The 19,451-nt window shown below is 39.5% G+C and overlaps 1 protein-coding gene across 3 annotated transcripts in view; it reads left to right on the forward strand.

Moving 5' to 3' along the window:
* MKI67 (marker of proliferation Ki-67) overlaps positions 1-19,451 on the forward strand; it is a 36,144-nt gene continuing 16,693 nt past the window's right edge. The window contains exons 1-12 of one of the 3 annotated variants that reach the window (XM_081912597.1): positions 1-104; positions 3,815-3,927; positions 5,540-5,621; positions 5,715-5,830; positions 7,464-7,533; positions 8,102-8,180; positions 8,853-10,292; positions 12,837-13,066; positions 15,531-15,598; positions 15,629-16,536; positions 17,287-17,417; positions 19,139-19,331. In XM_081912597.1, coding sequence (XP_081768723.1) covers positions 3,836-3,927; positions 5,540-5,621; positions 5,715-5,830; positions 7,464-7,533; positions 8,102-8,180; positions 8,853-10,292; positions 12,837-13,066; positions 15,531-15,598; positions 15,629-16,536; positions 17,287-17,417; positions 19,139-19,331 — 3,409 coding nt within the window. In that variant the 5' untranslated portion in view covers positions 1-104; positions 3,815-3,835. Of the gene's footprint in view, positions 105-3,814; positions 3,928-5,539; positions 5,622-5,714; positions 5,831-7,463; positions 7,534-8,101; positions 8,181-8,852; positions 10,293-12,836; positions 13,067-15,530; positions 16,537-17,286; positions 17,418-19,138; positions 19,332-19,451 lie in introns of all 3 variants that reach the window. The other 2 variants (XM_081912598.1, XM_081912596.1) reach the window with 2 other exon arrangements.

Below are 19,451 nucleotides of genomic sequence, written 5' to 3' on the forward strand. Positions count from 1 at the left end.
CTCGCGCGCACGCGGGTTTGTTACTCGGTTAGGACTGTTAGGGGGGAGAGAAGGGGAGAGCGAGAGGGTCCTGCGTATCCTCGTGGCGGAGGACGCGCGCGCAGGTAAGGGACGTTCAGCCCGTGTGGGGAACCGGGGGGGGGCACGACCCAGACTCTTATGGGGGGGGGAGAGAAGTTGGCAATGGGGGAAGGAGCATTCGCTGCCCACGGTGCTAAGGCTTGTTTGGGGGCGAGCGGTTGCGCCGGCAAAGCGAGTGAGCTGGTCCAACGGCCTCTTCTTTTTAAAAAGCGTCCCCTCTGTGCTGTTCGTAGGAGAGAGAGAGACGTTGGGGGGAAATGAGGGTGTCATTGAGGAGAATCAGTGAGATTTGGCGGCAGGGGTCCCTTTACCTTTAGTTTTTTCCCTTAGAGCCTTCACAGCCAAGGCCGGATTTAGGTTTGATGAGGCCCTTTATATGTCCAACTGTCCTTTGTCAACAACAATTTGTCGCTGTTTTTTTGTATTGAATATATGCTATATGGTAATTTATGGACCTAATAGGTATCTAAAGCCATTTGCCACTGTTGCTGTATATAGGTTTTATTTTTATCTTATAGTTTGGAAATGTACATCCAGTTCCCCCCCCCCTTTAATTTTCTTTTGGGCCCCCAAGAGAGTGTGACCCTAAGCTATAGCTTGTTTAGCTTATATGTAAATCCGGCACTGTTCACAGCACAGGCCTGGCTTACTTGGTGGTGAGAGCTGCGAATAGTTGGTTTCCCCTCGCATTAGACCACCGTTTTGTGGGGAACGGGGCATCTCCTCAAGACTGGTCGCGAGGTATGTTTGAAATGCGCGCCTTTCTCGCCTTTCCGGAGCGCGCTACATCCACAGAGTATCTCTCTTATGGAAAATCGGGTTCCAGCAAAATGCTGCAGGGTGGCTTTGTACTGTACAGAATAAATATTCGTAGTCGGACTACAACTCCCATCAGCCTCAGCCAGCATAGTCTGGCATGATGGGAGTTGTAGTACAGTAGAACAGTTTGGGGAGGGGGCACTTCGTTGGCTACATCTGATTTAACTTGTTTGATTGTATCTTTTGGGAACAATTGCATAACTAAGTTGGCAATCCTAGCATACCTGACTTTTCAATGTCTTTGTTGCTTATTCTGCTGAAACTTTTTTGCTTCATGTAATTCTGTTGAGACCGTTTTAAATTAAATGAGCTTTCTACATAACATGGTACTTCTACTTAAAAAAAAAGTGCCACCTGCCTCTTTGCTGTGGTTCTGTACAAAAATATCGTAACTATGTTGGTATCCATATCACACATTAATGTATCTACAGTTACCATCCTAAAGTTTCTGGTTGTTGTTTTTTTTAAAAAAGAAAACGTTTCTGAAGGAAATGTACTTGTTAGTAAACCTTCACATGAGGTGGAAACATGGAACAAAATAGTTGCAAAGCCAGACTATTCTTCCAGTTGTGTATGCAGATGAAGCTGTTTCACAAAAGGCAGCAGCAACTGCAATATTCAAATATGTATACATAATGCCTGTAGGCTTGTTCACATATAACCATGAACACAATAACAGGCTGTCTCATTGTAAGTACAACTGTTTGTGTGAAAGTGTAGTTGCTGATTTGTACAGCTCCTCTATTGTGTATACAGATTGTAAACATTATTGCTTTGACAGTACTGTTTGGGGTAGACAGTAAAATAGATGCATTTATATATCTGTATAGTACAGTACCTGGAAATCAGTTAGTGATTCACATGAGGAGGAGACATGCGGTTTCAGCGTCCTATGGATTCAAGTTAAACTGCTCATGTACATGGCAGACTTTCTCTGACAAATTATTGGAATTGATTAAGAGAACTAGAACAACTTTATATGTAGAATGATTAAGAGCATTGTTAGTGGATTATTGCATACATACTACAAATAGGCCAGTTGCTATGCAAAAGAATAAATTTAGTCTCATCAGAAATTACAATATTAAAAACTGTTGGGGGCAATTCCAGTCTCCCAGGACATTGTAAATGATAATAACCTGGCTATCCTGTAATAAGGACACTTTATTCAGACTTGCAATGTGAAACTATATATCAAGAGTTTCTTTTTTTACTTGTGGGCTAAAGTAAGACAATTATTTATTTATTTAAATGAAGTTCCTAAGATGGTATACAATCAGTGTTAGAAACTCAGATTTATTTTTTGGCAAGACAGCTCAAAGTCTTATTTTTCAAACAATGGGCTGTGATTATCAGTTAAACATCTGGATAGTTCAGATGACAACCTTGAGCTTTGAGAACTTGAAGAAGAAAAGTCCACATGTATATTGGCTTATTCCAACCTCTTTTTCTTAATGGTAACTGCTCCTGCTCCTGCTCAGGCTGCAGTCTGACAAGCATTTTGTTTCCAGAAATTCCCGATTGTTTAGATAAAATATAACCAATGGAATTCTACAGGATGGAGTGTTGCTGTATGAAAACAGTCTAGATCCAATGATCCCCAGACATGCACCTCCAGATGGTGGAGATGCATAGTGCCTGGTTAATTTTTAGCACTGTATACAATTCATAATAAAAACAGTAGAACATCCATCATTAAACTAGCAATGACACATCTTATAACTCAGCAACAGTAGGAGCAGTTGACCTCCAAAGGCCAAGCAGAGTAAATGACATAAAGACACCAGCAAAGAGGACCAACGTATTTCTAGTGGAAGGCAATTCTGTAATCGGGGAACCATAACATGAGTCCCTTCCAGAAGCAGGATGCTGGAAACCACAGGATGGGATGGTTCTGTTCTTCTTAGGTCCCATTTGTGGGTTTCCCACAGGCATCTTGGTAGCCACTGTGAGAACAGGATGCTAGATTAGGTTGTCAATAGGCCTGAAGGCCTGATCCAGCAGGCTCTTCTTAAGGTCTTGTTGTTTGAGTCTTGGTTTTAAATAGAACTATGAGAAGGACCTTTCTGTCAGATCTCAAAGCACAGGCTGGAATATAATGGGGAAAGGTGCTCTAAGTATCCAGGCCATTCTGGCAAACAAGTAACCAGCAAAACTGTTTCAAGAGTGCTGTCACAATATTGTATCTACCGTAGTTTTGCTACTGAATAGTGAGGTGGGAGCAGTTTTGCACCAATTGGAACTTCTGAACTGACTTCAAGGGCAGCTCTATGTAAACATATTGTAGTACTAAATGAAATGTTAACAAAACATACAAGTTAATTGGTATACAAATGTCAGGATGTCTATTATTCACAACTGATTCTGTGAACTATCATTGTTATTTATGTAATTTTCACTGTCTCTATTTTCCCTGCATTCTCTCTAGCCTTTCTGGTTACATTATACCCATCCACCCCAACAGCACCCATGTGTGCAATATTTTGACAGTTGAGGATCTCACTCTGTGCATCTGATGAAGTGCACTGTATTCCATGAAAGCTAATGCCATAATGCATTCATTAATTTTAAAGATGTCTTGTTCAAATTACTTGTACACCTATGACTTCGATCATGTTACTGAGAAATTAGTTGAATTTTTTTTAGGAGCTAGTGTTAATGAGCAGCAAAACAGTATATGTGTACAAATAGTACACTAGTATGTGTCTCCTGTATTATATAATGTAATTTGCATTATATGTTGTAGCTATAGACCTGATAAAGGGCTTTTACATACAGTTTCACGATAATCTGGGTTTAAGAAAAGTGTAAGAAAATTGTAATTCTCTTGGTTTATTGTCTGACTAGAAAGGTGCTCATCATATATTGTAATTAGGTAAAGTTTTATTGAGTTCTCAATATTCAATCCTTACAGGTAGGAATTACAGATGAGAAAATGCCACTTTTTGGGAAAATTGTTGTCATTAAAAAGAATGGGAGTGATGGAACTCATTTTCCACTGACTAGAAACTCTTGTTTGTTTGGAAGGTAAGACTTATTTATTGGAAGGTATTTTGAAATACAGCTTTTGAATGTTTAATTGTCTGAACTGTTCTTTTCACAAAGTGAAACAGTAAAATCTTCGCTACAGGAAACTCCCATTTACACGGAGGTTACGTTCCAAGGCACCACATATTTAAGTGAAATGTATATTGGGGCACCATTGAAAAAGCCTGTAAACACCCATTAAACCTCTAGAAACCCCTGAAAAATGCCAAAAATCTACCCAACTCCACAGTCATTCTCCCAATCTACTTTCTTAAACTCTCAACTCTCCATAGGCATAAAAGGCTCCTGGTACTGCACTTGCAAAGGCTAGACACCATTTTTGCTGTTTTCGCTCTTTTAGGGCCATATTTGCCCCTTTTTGTGCCCCTTCTGGGGATGTGCGCGTGCCTGCTTGCACTTTAAAATAGCAAAACTTAAGATGTCAATTAAATTGTCAACATGCCTAAGCCCTGCATCAATACGCACATTTTAGGTTTGCACACTGATGTAAATTGGACCTTTTTGAGAGCTAGTAGATAGGAAATTGTATTTACTTTTGGGTTTAAATTTAATTTTTCTTCACAGTTTTGAAACTCAAGTGAAGCTATAATATTTTTGTGGGCAAAAGTTGTTAATAGCATGCTTTCAGTGGGTCAGATGAGAGGAGCAACATTCACTTGCTTTTGGAGATATAAGCATCTATGATGTTCTTGAATTAATGTTTCGCTTGTCTGCTTCAAGTTCACTGTACATAAAAGTCAATAGAGAGAGCTCTTTTTCAACTAGAGAAATTTTTGAAGTGTACAACCTGCTCTGAAAGGTTGAACTTTATTAACTCCAATAGTTATTCAGCCTTTCTGTTTTACATAAGCAAGCAATATGTTTATCATTTCATATCTTTGGAGGCTTTTATTGGGTGCAGGTGTTGCTCTGGTTTAGAGTATCTTTTCTCCAAGTATCTACGTGAATAGGTATCAGTGGCCAAGTGCATATTTAATGAAGGCAGGGGAAAGTTTATGGCAGAGAGAGGTAGCCAACCCATAGCCTGTGAGCCATATATAGTTCCCCAGAAAGTTTTTTGTGCCCTGCCCTTGTAACCTTCCAATTTGTCCATTTAAAAAATACTATTTCTTCATCGACCAGTTCTACAGGTCCCCTGTTCTGATCCATAAAATGTATTCTTTCTTATGTATATATTTATATTTTACAGAATTTAATAAATAATAACATCTTATCAAAAAAGAATTTTAAATAGTGTTGATAGAATATAAAAGCTTTTTGAAGGCAGCTTGCGAACTGCAATTCTAGCCATGGACACATTTACACTTGGGGCATGCTTTCTTTGGCATGTAGATATCATAGTTCACCCTGGACCAGTGTGGCTCTAGACCCTGAATTGATTAGCCATCTCTGGTTTATGGCATGCCAACAGTAAACATTAGTGGTTTTTTCAGTTAAAACAAGTTCAGTTTTCATAATACTACATAGTTTGTCTTTATAATTTTTCTAATATTTGAATAGTAGCATTATGGCATTTTTTAATATAAAAAAACCCTTTATCTCTGCGTAATATACAAATGTTAATCTGAAAACCGCATGATTATATTTAAAGGAAAAGAGAGTGTGACATCAGAATTCAGCTGCCTCAGGTTTCCAAAGAACATTGTAAAATCGAAGTCAATGAAAATAAGGAGGTATGCATTCTTAATTTTTTTGTATTGATTTGTTGTGTGTCTCTTGGACTTTTCTTAATTGACTGAGCTGAATATTTTTAAATCTATTTTTAGGCAACTTTGTTTAACTTAAGTCCTGCAAACCCAACAGAACTCAATGGAAATATTTTTCAGCAACCTACATACTTAAAGCATGGAGATGTATTCACTATTATTGATCGTTCTTTCAGGTAGGTAACAATGCTATACACAGCTATGGATCTACTTAAATAAAATTACTCTTGTCGTGTTGCCTAGGTTGGGTCAAGTCATTGGAATTTTTAATGAGTTTATTTTATGTTCAGGCAACTCCTTTGTGCAGGGGTTGCATTTTGAGTCATATTGTGTGTAAGGCCATTCCATCCCCTTCTGGGTCAGAAAATGGCATGCATGGAAGGCCACACATCAATTGGATGCGTGCAAAATGGTCGCCACCTGTATTTCACAACTTTTATATACTGCTTGATTGTAGTAAAGCCTCTTAAGTGGTTATAAAAAAGAATACGTTAAAATTATCAGTACAAGACAATTAAAAACAGGTATTTAAAAGCATTCAAAAAGATAATTAAAATCATCAGTAAGCAAAGGGAGATTAAAATGCATCATTCAGCTTGTCTGCGTAGGCTAGCCTAAACATGTTTTAAGCAGGCATTGAAAATACTACAGTCAAGACTCTTATATTAGTAGGTAGAGAGTTACATAGTGTAGGTGCTGCAACACAAAAAAATTGTGGTTTTGTAACTGCGGAATGAGTGTTACGTTGTGCTGTGTCAGTTCTGCCGATTGAAGTGGTTGATAGGAAATATATGGGGTAAAGTAATGCCACAGGTAAAGTGGTCCAAAATTGTTATGGGTTTGTATACTAATAGTGACACCATGAACTTAGCCTGGTAACACATTGGCAGCCTGTGTAGATATCTGAGCAGAGGTGTTATATGTTGACAGAATCCTAATCATTTCAGCAACTGTATTGCAGCATTCTGCATTAACTGCAGTTTCTAGTCAGTAAAAGTGAAGCTTACTTACATACAGTGCATTGTAGTAATTCAGCTTTGAAATCATTAATGCATGAACTACTGAGGTTACCTGGGCCTCCGTTGACAAAGCTGGATCCAAAAGCAGCCCCGAATTGCATACTGGCTAATTCAGGTGAAGTGCAACCCCATCCATGGCAAGTAATTGATCAGTTTATTGCACATGGGATCCAGACACCTATAGTGCCTCCACCTTGGCAGGATTCAACCTCAGCTTACTTTCCCTCATCTGTCTCACCACTGTGTCCGGGCACAGGTCCAGGCTCCATGTGGCTTTGTATAGATTTTAAATAGCACTGGGGGATAGAATTGTACCCAGGGGTACTCCATAACATAACTGTCAGAGATTCATAAAGCACTCTCCCAGTGCTGTTCTCAGGACTGCAGGAATGGAACCCCAGTAACATAGTGATACCAGTGTCCATTCCACTGAGTCAGTTCAGGAGGATACTACGGGAAATGGTATTGAAAGCTGCACAAGAGTCAAGACGCAGGAGCAAGGTCACAGTCCCCTTGTCCTGCTCTCTGTAAAGGTCAGGTCTCAGGCAGCCAAAACTGACTCTCCCATAGCCAAGCCTGATCCCAAAACCCATCTCCTTTATTCACCTCCCTGACTGTTTCTCAATTTGTTGCTACTTACACTTCTTGTTTGGCTCTGACTGTTAAGGCTGGTGTTTTCTTTGCATTATCCAGCCCAAAGAGTTTTCAACAACTGGTTTGCAGCCAGGGTATTTAGCTCATCAGTGGGATAAACAAATCAATATTAAGCCTACCTAATACCTTTAAACAGGTTTGAATATCCACCTTCAGTACTTCCACGGAAGAGGAGATCCAGGTCTCAAGAGAATGAAACATTACAGGTAACTTCATGAATACAATGAAACGCACCTTTGCATTTTGCTGGACTGAATGAAATATGTAGCTATAGGTTTCCATATTCCCAATCTCCTTAAGTGGGTTTTTACCTGCAGGTGTAGGGTCTCCCTTTTTTATGTGTGGATGGCAACTGTGTTCACAGAAACGTTTTAATGCCAGCACTCTTCTCTCCAAAGTAATATATTACTGAGAATGTATGCTTTTAATAGATGTTTTGGAAGCATTCTTTTAACAGCACATTTTCATATCATATTTTTTTAATGATTATGCAAGAACAACTGTATTCAAAGATGATAGATAATTTTCAAGATAGCTGTTACTCCTAGTTTAGGGGTGAAGATAAATAAACAGCTGAAGCTTTTTCTTAAGAATAAATGGAACTAGGCTAGCGGTGGTGGGTTCTAGTGAAATCTACTCAGTTAAATTATTCGATACCATATAAATATTTACTTCAAAAATAAACCAATTAATACTTTCCATAGGTACAATTTTGTGAACTTCTAAAACAAATAAAACATTCATTGATCTGATACATTGTGTACAAATTTACAGGTTCTTCATATTCTGCAGGAAGAACAGGAGGAGTTGTTGCACTGTCGGAATTCAGAATCTAAAAGTCCTCAGATTTCTGGTTGGTAGTTATTTTAGCTTATTTACCACTGTTAGGCCTTGAATGGCAAGAAAATGTAAAGCTACATAAACAGATACGTAGTAGTTGAAATCAAAGCATTTACTGGTATTCTGCTGTAGGAGGGAACAGATGAAGCAAGATTTGGTGAATTAGTTTCTACTGTAGGGATGAATGTGATCCTTGATATGGGTTGTCTCCACCCATCTCTCCAGTAGCAGGAAGCAAAATATTTTAGAGAATACACCTTGTAGGCTGAAAAAAACCCTTCCAGTTCTATTTCCTGCAGGTTGTATTGCCAGCTGCTTTTTACACACACACAGAGAGAGAGAGAGAGAGAGAGTCTATTGCATACACGGATAAGTTTTAAGAGTCCATTCACTATGGGCATGCTATTCTCAGTATCAGTTGCAAAGTAGCTTCATATGAGTGCATTTGTGAATGTCTGAGCTGTATGTTCAGGACTTTTATGTTAAATCTTATTTTCTATGTAGAAGCAGGTGTTGTTGATTTTACTCAATTCCTCAAAAATATATTTGCCCTATGATCAGAACCTTAACTGACTGTAGACTTTGGTAACACTGTTTCATCTAACTTAAGCTATATACCAAAAATAGAAATACTTTCAAAGAACACATTGTTTAAAAATGTATTCTTTTAAAAATCTCTTCTTAGAAAAGAAACTTGACTGGGAAAATCGGAATACTAATGAAAGCGACAAGACAAAAATTCAAGAATTTATTACTGGACAGTATGGCACACCACAATCTACATACAAAACCTTCAGTTCAGAAAGGAAAAACGAAATGTCTCCTTTTAGCGAACTTTATGAATTAGTGAAGCACGAATCTGATACAAAAATAGCAGAGAAAGATGTTAGCAATGAAACATTTCTGCAGTCAAAAGAAGAACACTTAGCCAAAAAAGATGGTAATGATACCTTGGAAGAAGCTGCATCTCAGATACCACACAGGATATCTGAAACTGGTCAGACTAAGAAGACTGAAGGTGTAATTTGGAATGAATTTGAACATTCTCGTAATATTAAAAGTCAAGAAATAAACAGTGTGATATCAAATCTAAGATCTGTTGAAAGGAACAGATCCAAAAGATCATCTTTGGGTCTTCAAGGTTATGCTGCAGAACGGAAGCAAGAAAGTGAAGGCACCAATCAGTTAAATTTCAAGAAAGCAGAAGAGAATGAACTAGATGGAACTGAAGGGATTAAAAATGCAAGTAATGATACAGATTTAACAGCAAGTAGACAAAGTGCAAAGTATTTCCATGAATCATGTTCCATAGTATCATTGGAACCTGCAGATGGAGCAGGGCACTCTGAAAAGTCAGAAGAAGAGCCAACAAAGACAGCTGGTGTGGAAATCAAAACTAACTTAACAGATACTTGCAGATCAGTTGAAAGCATTTTGTCCATACCAAAGTCTAATGAGAGTTTTCAAACTTATTCTAGTCCACGTTCTAGAAAATCTAGACGTTCTTCAAAATCTAGAATGCAACAGGTAGATTCATTGATTGAACTGAAGACTTCCACAGAAACCTCTTCTGAAATTGAAGAGTGCTCAATGAATGTTAGTGCAACGGAGCCTGATTTTGTTGCCTCGACAGAAAAGTTTTTTAAAATAAAAGGCAAGAATGAAGTGCTGGCCATAGAACCAATGCAAACTCTGAAAGCAACAAATGAGATTTGTATGAACAACACACAAAAAGATAGAAATTCTGGAATCATTGCCTATTCATTTCGCTGTCGTAACAGTAAAAGCCCCCGGAGGAGCATTAAGCAAAATGAAGACTTTTTAAATGGGCATTTTTCTACAGAGCAGATGCATATCAATTCAGAGGAGTCATTAGAAGTTCCTGTGGATACTTCTGGAACAGGTTGCATGTGCACACCTAACCAGCTATCTGAAAAAGAGGGAAACTGGCTCCAGGAGGAGGATGATGATGAAATAAAAGAACCAACGATGAAGGCCCACAACCAGAGTTTTGATAATAAACACTATATACCAGGTCATGAAAGTAATGTACCAGTGCCAGCAGAGGGTGAGACTGCTTCAGAACTAAATGCGACAAGCTCATTTACTATAAAAAGAAAGTCAGGTAAGTACTTGCAGTACAAGCCTAAGACTATCATTTTGAGATTGTTTCAGAAATTTGTCGTGACATTTTCTTACTCTCTTTATGTAATTTTATTCGAAGTCTGTTGGTTATTCTGTTTATAAAACTTGTATGAATACCAAAGGAATTTGGTTACTACGATTAAGAGAAGTACAGTGCACTAAAAATAACCCCAAAAGATTTTTCTCAATATATATATATATATATATATATATATATATATATATATATATATAACTTTTATTTTGCTTTAAACAGGTACATATAAATAGGTACATATAAATATAGACAACCAACATTACAAAGGAAAATTCCTTAATAGTAATGAAGAAAAAAAACTACAGAAAACTCAATTTTTATCTCTTACTAGTTCTGTTTTTAAAATCTTACTTTAACAGAAAGTATCCTTACTATTTTTTAAAAATATTTTAATAAAATTTTCCATATAAATGCATAAGTAGTTCACAATACAATATATGTCATAACATATTATCACAACTTATTTGGACTTCCTCACGTCTCCCGCTCCCATTTTCATCATTAAAATTTTTTATCAGCAATTTGTCGCCTTGTTTGCGTTTTTGTGTCCCATAAATTTAGTTTATAATCTAATAGTTCTCCAAAAGATTTTTACTTTCTCAATCTCACTTATCTTCCTAATTCTATCTAATTTAACGGTGCTCATTTTTTTCTGATTTAGCAACCTACTTAACATTCAACCAAATTACAATACTTTTGTAAATACATCTTTTGTAAAAGTATCCTTACTATTTTGATACTGAAGTGTTCTCATACACTCATTTTCTGACACTATCAGTCTTGTATTTAGGTCCAAGAGACCTCTTTAAGGGCATACTGGGGGGGGGGATGATTTACTTCAAAGTGACTATGGTTTAAAAGAAAAAATAGGCTTCTGTTGGTATCACATTCCAAAAGAGTTTAACACAAAAACTATTCGGAATATGTGACCTTACAGTGTTAAGAAAAGAGAAAGCAAAACAGAAACAAATGCCTAAGTTTCTGTTAGGGGTCTTCTGGAGTGCAGTAGGAGGAGTTTCAATATAACCCAATAGAACATTACAAATATGAAATCAGTATTGCAGATTTTAGCTATGAGTATGTTAAGTCTTCTGTCAGGACAAAACAAACCTGGAGCAGAAACAACCCCCTAGACCAGGGGGCAGCAAAACTTTTCAGCGGGGGGCTGGTCCACTGTCCTTCAGACCTTGTGGGGGACCGGACTATATGGAGGGGGAATGAACGAATTCCAATGCCCCCCAAATAACCCAGAGATGCATTTTAAATAAAAGCACACGTTATACTCATGTAAAAACATGCTGATTCCCGGACCATCCACGGGCTGGATTGAGAAGGCAATTGGGCCGGATCTGTCCCCTGGGCCTTAGTTTGCCTATCCATGCCCAAAGTTAATTAAGGGGGTCCAAAAGACCTGCAATCTTTTGTGACAGGTTTTTGTATGCACAGAAAAAAATCTCCAGTGCTCTTGAATTGGTGCAAATACATAAAAGATGAAATTTTAGTTATCACTCCAGAAAACAATGAATTAACAATAAATAATATTCAGATTATACTGACACTCAGTATGTAGTAACCAATTCACAGAAGAAAAAAATCTTTTTCATCACTTAACTATCTTCTTGGTCATTATATCAGTTTCTGTGATGTTCCTTATTTTAGCCAGCTACAAGTTTGAATAGGATACCTCATTCTCCATTTGGTTCCAATAATAATATTTGTTTATTATTATTGTTTATTAGCAAGTTCCATGTCAGCTTAAAGTATTTCACACTTTAAAAGTATTTCATATAACCTAAAGCATTGTCATTGCAGGTAAACGTACAAAATACCTTAATATCAAGGCAATTTGAAAACTTATCTTTTTACATGTTTTTGGACAAATCCAATAGATTTCATTAATTAGTCTATCCCTGCTATCAAGTAATCCTGCTTATTTAACATAGTAAACAAAAATGAACAACAGCCTACCTTTACATTCTGAAACCCCCAAACCTTTTGCCGATCATGAGGTCAGCAGTTTGAATCAGTGCTACGGGGTGAGCTCCCATTGCTCTATCTCAGCTCCTTGCAACCTAGCAGTTCAAAAGCATACAAGCGCGAGTAGTTAAATAGGTACCACTGCAGTGGGAAGGTAAATGGCATTTCCATGCTCTCTGGCTTCTGTCATGGTGTACCATTGCACCAGAAGTGGTTTAGCCATGCTGGCCACATGACCTGGAAAAGTTGTCTGCAGACAAATGCTGGCCCCTTCGGCATGAAAGTGGAGATGAGCGCCGTACCCCATAGTTGAAGTCAACTGGACTTAACTGTCCAGGGTCCTTTACTTTTACCTTTTGCTCCCTTTGTGATTGGAGCTAAATATTTATGTTGGAATTCAGAATAACTTTCTTCTGTCTTTCTTTTAGATAAATTACCTAAAATGAATCAACCTTCTGATTAGCTTTGTAAGTTGGTATATTGAATTTGGTATGTTTTGCTCTTTTGTAGAAGTTAAGAAATCACCTAAAAAGCGGAAGGACGAAGAACCTGACATATTAATTCAGCCTCTTGGAAAGAGAAAGAGGGTGTCCTTTGGTGGGCACTTGAGTCCTGAACTGTTTGATAAACGCTTACCTCCAAACTCACCACTTAAAAGAGGTGCAACTCCAGCACGACTGAGCTTGCCATTTGGAAACTCGCCTCGAGCGGTTTTGAAATTTAGACAATGTCGAATCAAGGTAAATAATTTTATGTACTGAAATGCCTCAAAAGCACCCAGATCACGTCTTTTGCTTCTCATTCTTCCAGTGTGTGTGTGTGTGTGTTCCTAACAATCCTGTACATGCATCTTATATATAAGTCCCATTGGGTGAAATCCAACATTGTGTAAGAAAACTCCTTCCCCTATTGCTCTGTATGCCCCCCCCCCAGAGGGTCCAAATCTCCAGAGGGTCCAAACACTTTGAAGCAGGATTGGTGGACACATGAGAGCTGGGGTGCAAGGGAAGAAGGCCCCCCTTGAGAGTAAATTTGTTCTAATGCCACAATATAATTGGATATTATCCATTCCTTCCAATGGGGCTTACAAGTAAGTAGGTATAGGATCCCTGCCTAAAATTTCTTAATTCAGGAGTTGTCAGGGTAAATGAAGTGTCCTCGAGACAGGTTTATGATCTTGAATGCAGGGAAATATTATTTCCAGTTGCTTGACCATTTGCTTCAGAGGTCTTGTTCCCTGACAAATGCTAGCAAGAGAAGACTTGTTTCCACCATGGGATGAGTGGGGTCTAGCCCCACTCCCTTGTTTTCACCTGCTGTACAATAACTCTCTTGAGAACTGGCATTTCTATTAAAAGTTGGATTATGAGTAAAAATAAATAAAATTGCAGCAAGGGACAACATGACTCCATCGTGGGTTGGAGCAAGTAGTTTGATGTTACTGTTCTGTATTGTGGTTTTTCTATTTAGTAGTTGTAGTGATTGTATTTCGTTTTATCATGTTGTGTGCTGTGCTGTCCTGTGCTTCGTTTGAGGAAGGCCTCTCAAAGAGAAGTGTTTTATCTAATTTAAAAGAAATGAGCAGAAAAGATGTCTACTTGAATGAATGCAGTCCATTCTCACTGAATAAAAGTTCTTAATTTTGGCTTGACAGTGCTCTTTAAAAAAGAAGGAGGAAAGCTCTCATTTAAGGAGAAGGGCTAGGACAGGTTTGAGGAACCTCTGGCTTGCAGGCCAATCTTGGCTTGACAGGCTTCCCCATTGGCCCACAAGTGAGGGAGGCAGTTGGACAAAGTAGCTTGAGTCGCTTCCGAAGCACCCAACAATCAGCTGCTTGTTGGGAGCCTTTGAAGCAGTGCACAAAGCAGGAACCCAGTGGCTGATGCAAAGCGAAGATGTTCCTACTTGGTTCAGGTGTCGTGTCCCTCCTTTCATTTCAGCAACTGGATTTACAAAGAAACAACTATTGAAATGATGTGGAAAAACACGTTGCTTTTAACAGTGCCTTGCTGCCTGCTAGTGCTTTGAAGTCTTAAATTTGGGGTTTCAGAGCACCAAATCCCTTGACATCATTTGTGATTTCAGCAGGAGGATGGCCCCGCACACTTGTAAAATTTGGCCTGCTAGACTGGTCTGTGGATCCAAAAAGGTTCCTTTTCTCTGGGCTAGGACATGATGTGTGTCTGTGTGGTTTCTTCCTAGGCCTCTTCATGTGTCTGGCCTTCCAGATTTTGGTGGATTATAGCTCTCATCATCATTAACCATTGGCTCTACTCACTGGAGCTGATAAGAGTTAGGCCAGAAGTCACCAAACTTTGAACCAGTGAGCACATCTTAAATTTGGAGAAAGTGCTATTCTTGCTAATCACAAAATGGCTGCCGCGGGTTGGCTTTTTATTATAAAATGGCTGCTAAGTCTAAAAGTATGGAAAAAGAGACATAATTATAGAATGATGCAGACATGCCATGAGCACATGCACCAACCACTACTGCATTCTCTCCCAGGAAGAAGCTCTTTATACTTTAATCCTGGCATCCAGTGACATGTGGACATGTTCATAGGTGTAGCTGGCTAAGTGCAAACAAACTGAGCAAGAAGAGCAAGCTATTTCTTATTGTGGATTTTTGATGAGATAGTTACTGAGGTATTTCATGGGTGCCAAAGGGGGGGTTGGGTTGGTAAACCGCTGCTACCTGCAGGACACCAAAAGGTTTCTCATCCCTATTTACCCAAGAAAGAATGGTTAATTGAAAAGGAGCACTTAACCGTTTGTGTGTCAAAGTATGTAGCTCTAACTTCGCATGCTTTTCTGTAGATAATAGGGGCACGGTTGCCAATGTAGATGTCCAAAATAATTTGTCTTAACAAACCAGCTTGTACAAATGTTATAGTAAGGAGATGCACTTGAATGAAGTACCAGTTACAACTACTTAGTTCCTGGGCAACTACTGAAATCTGTAAGTGGATATTTATACTTCAAATTGCTATCCTGCACTTCTTTTAAGGATCTCAGGACAACATAGAGAACATTTTATCCATTCAACCACTGCAGTATGCTACGATTGTAAACCTAAGTGGTACACTAGATTCCCAAATTCAGGTCTCCTCAGTTTAAGTTCTGCTTATGTGCTATGCCACATTTGATATCTCATTAGAAGTTCTTTGTATTAACTTTTTTAAAAATCCCTCTTCTTTCTCTACAGAGTTTCCCTGAAGGGGTTCAGCATGAGAATAGTTCATCTAAGAATGCTGCCTCACCCTCAGCACGCAGGTCTCCAGTTGCCTCACCCACAGCACGCAGGTCTCCAGTTGCCTCGCCCGCAGCACGCAAGTCTTCAGTTGCCTCGCCCGCAGCACGCCAGTCTCCGGTTGCCTCGCCCGCAGCACGCAAGTCTTCGGTTGCCTCGCCCGCAGCACGCCAGTCTCCGGTTGCCTCGCCCACAGCACGCAGGTCTCCAGTTGCCTCGCCCGCAGCACGCAAGTCTTCAGTTGCCTCGCCCGCAGCACGCCAGTCTCCGGTTGCCTCGCCCGCAGCACGCAAGTCTTCGGTTGCCTCGCCCACAGCACGCAGGTCTCCAGTTGCCTCGCCCGCAGCACGCAAGTCTTCAGTTGCCTCGCCCGCAGCACGCCAGTCTCCGGTTGCCTCGCCCGCAGCACGCCAGTCTCCGGTTGCCTCGCCCACAGCACGCAGGTCTCCAGTTGCCTCGCCCGCAGCACGCAAGTCTTCAGTTGCCTCGCCCGCAGCACGCCAGTCTCCGGTTGCCTCGCCCGCAGCACGCCAGTCTCCGGTTGCCTCGCCCGCAGCACGCAAGTCTCCGGTTGCCTCGCCTACAGCACGCAGGTCTCCGGTTGCCTCGCCTACAGCACGCAGGTCTCCGGTTGCCTCGCCTACAGCACGCAGGTCTCCGGTTGCCTCGCCCCCAGCCACTTTTTCTTTTGATGCACCCCAAAGAAGAGGTCGCTTTTCAGTTTCTCATGTTACCAGCCCACCTTCAGAAGAACAGGATGCTCTTTCCAGTCAGATGAACGGAGATGAAGAGTTCACTGAAGTAAAGACATCTGAACCTACTGTTCAAGAATGCAAAGCTGCTCGTTCAACAAAGAGGAGCAAAAATGCTACTCTAAGAAGTTCTTTGTGTAGGAGAAGTGGAGTAATGGGTGTAATTCACTCTAAAAGGCAAAGTGGTGCTTCCAAAGCCAACTTGATAGGTTTGTCATTATTGCTTTGTTAGTGTCTTTTGATTTTCCACAAAACAATCAGATACAGCATATAGTATTATAAAAGACTGCAGGGTTTACCAGCCTTTTTGGATCAGTGGGCACAGTTTGAATTTTGATAGAGTGAGGGTGCCCATCACAAAATAGCTACTATGAGAGATGTGTGGCGTAACACAAAATGGCTACAATGAGGAGCGTGGTCTAACACAGAATTAGAGAGAGAGCCATCCTCAAATCTTATGCTAACCATGGGAAGTCATTTAGGTCCTACTAATCCTGATTGTGGAGATCACACCAATGCTGTAATGGGACATTACTCAGTACCAGGAAAAATATACAAGGTGGTCACACCACACTCAATTTTATTTCACAAAAATTGCTCAAACTTGGGCCCCCAGCTGTTGTTGGCCTACAACTCCCATAATCCCTAGCTAGCAAGACCAGTGGTCAGGGATGATGGGACCAAGTTTGAGAAACACTGGCTTAGAAGATGCATGCACATTTTGTCCCCTATTTGTGGGAGGGCTAGACAGTTGAGGGTTTTTTAATTAAAAAAATAAAGCTTGGAATTGGCACATGTCCAGAGGTACCAATGAAAGCCTTCATGGGCATCAGGCTGACAACCCTGGCTTAAAAATGCATTAGAACAAATGAATCTACAAATCTAGAAAATGTTGGTTTTATTAAAAATGTGTTTTAAGCATAGAAATAACTAGCAATCTTGAACAATTATCATTCCAGTTGCAAAGTCTTGGGCAGATATAGTGAAACAGGGTGTTCCAAAATCTCAAGTAAGCAGTGCTGCAAAATGTGGTCTTAAAAGATCAGCCAAGAAGAGGTCAGCCAAGAAGAACTCAACAAAACCATCAAAGGTAATTCTCTAGCAGTGATCAAAACTAATACCCTGCATTTAGTAAATATATTGAAGCATTCCATTTTCCAGTCATTAAATGCCAGAGTCTGGAATTCTTTGAAACCAGGGATAGGAAGGGTCTTTAGCTTTTTGATAGGTGGTCTGTATGCATGAAGTACCAGTTTCAGTCCCTGGCACTTCTAGACAACTTGAGATCTATTCCACCAAGTCAGAATAGACATCACTGGGATGGATGGACCAATAGTTCTGCTTTGTATAAGGCAGCTTCAAATGTCCTCCACCTTGCGCCCCCCCCCCAAATAATTGCATGGAATTCCAGAGCAAATGTGCAGATCAGATTCTTTCCCCCTACTCTGCGTTTAGAGATGTGTTCTCTTGGTGTGCATGCCTTTTGGATAATGAAACCAGCCTGAATTACCACATTGGGGTATATATGAGTAATATAAAGTAGGTTAAAACTGGGCTTGGGAAAATTATGGATAAGTTGATGCTGCTAATGTTAATGAGTATGCATCATATTTTCTTTTGAGAGAGGATATGGTAAAATGAATGTAGATGAATTCTAGGTGCATGATGAGAGCAAGTAGAAAGGCAGGCAATGTCTGGTAGATGGAGCAAGACCATGTTTTCTCCACAAACCAAAGTGGCTTGCCCACACACTGGCCCACAAGCAAAAAGAAGTAATGTTTTAAGAGCCGTATTTGCTACTTAAAAGCTTGTAGGTTAAGTAAAGCAGGCTGAATGATCTGTAAGAACAATGGCTTCTAGCCAACATTGTCTGTGCACATGCAAAGCAGATCTCTGCATGAGAAACAGGACTACATCTTACTGTTTGTTGTCAAACAATTACCAAGTACCCAGTATCCTGAAAGTAGATGGGTAGACACTTCTAAAGCATTTCCAACGTAATATTAGCTTTTTGCAATGAGAGAAAGAGCCAGAAGATACATATGTGGAGAGGAAATGTAGCCACAAGTGAAAAGTTTTCAAGTGCCTTTCACACAGCTTTCCTCTTGTATTATAATATTTCATACTATGAATTACTATTTGATTACTTTAGGAATAAAGTGAGTTTTCTATATTCAAACTACTACAATTACAATTAAGTCCTTTAGAGTTCATGCTGCTTAATGTAATGTAGTTAGGGTTAGTAATGAACCAGGAAGGTTCAGTTCAAACTTTAGTTCAGCCACGAAATCATTGGATCAGCCATACTCTGTCAAGCATCTAATCTGTAATATGGGTGTAATACTCTTGTAGCCTTACAGGATGTTAAGCAGTTTGAATGCCATTCTGTACTATTATACTCTTATTCTCAAATACCTCTATTTTAAATACATACATACATAAATGGACTTTATAAAATAAGATATGCGAAATTGGATTTCCTATGCTATTTTTGCAATCTTTTCTCAGTACTACTTAAGTAAAAGGATGGAAATGACTTAGAATTGGCAAAAGCCACCCTAAGCAACAGTGCAACAATGCACTGAGAATTTTTAGTATGTTGTTGGGGAGGCAAGATGTGACTGGTCAGATGTGAGCTCTATGTAGTTTCTGCTTTTTTTTGCTTGGATTTATTGTGCATGCTGGACTTGACATTCAGAACTGTATCCAACTTTGAAGTAAATGGTAATTGAGCTGCGAGCACCAGGACTTACATTCACTCTGAGCCTCAGTGATCAGACTCAAAGGTTTAATTGTATATTTTGTTTTCAGAACAATGTTTCCATGCTAAAAACGCCAATAAGAAAAGTCAAGGGTCACTTTACTACAGGCCATGCAAATTCCCCTGCTCCAATTGTGATTGGAAAAGCTCATACCAGTATTGTGAATGCTGCTGTACAAGTCCCTAAAGTGATGATCAACTATCCTTTGAAGAAACATGATGACTTAAATGAAAGTTTTACAGGTAAATTGTTAGTGTTTTGGTGAAATGATTTTTTTTTCTTGTACAGTACAAAATATTTTGCAAGCCTATAAGGAGTTCACTTGCATCCCATGGAAAATGGTTGGATTGGTCATGTAAAGA

Source organism: Podarcis melisellensis (genome assembly GCF_964234715.1).
Source record: "Podarcis melisellensis genome assembly, chromosome: 5".
In the NCBI taxonomy this organism is placed as follows: domain Eukaryota; kingdom Metazoa; phylum Chordata; class Lepidosauria; order Squamata; family Lacertidae; genus Podarcis; species Podarcis melisellensis.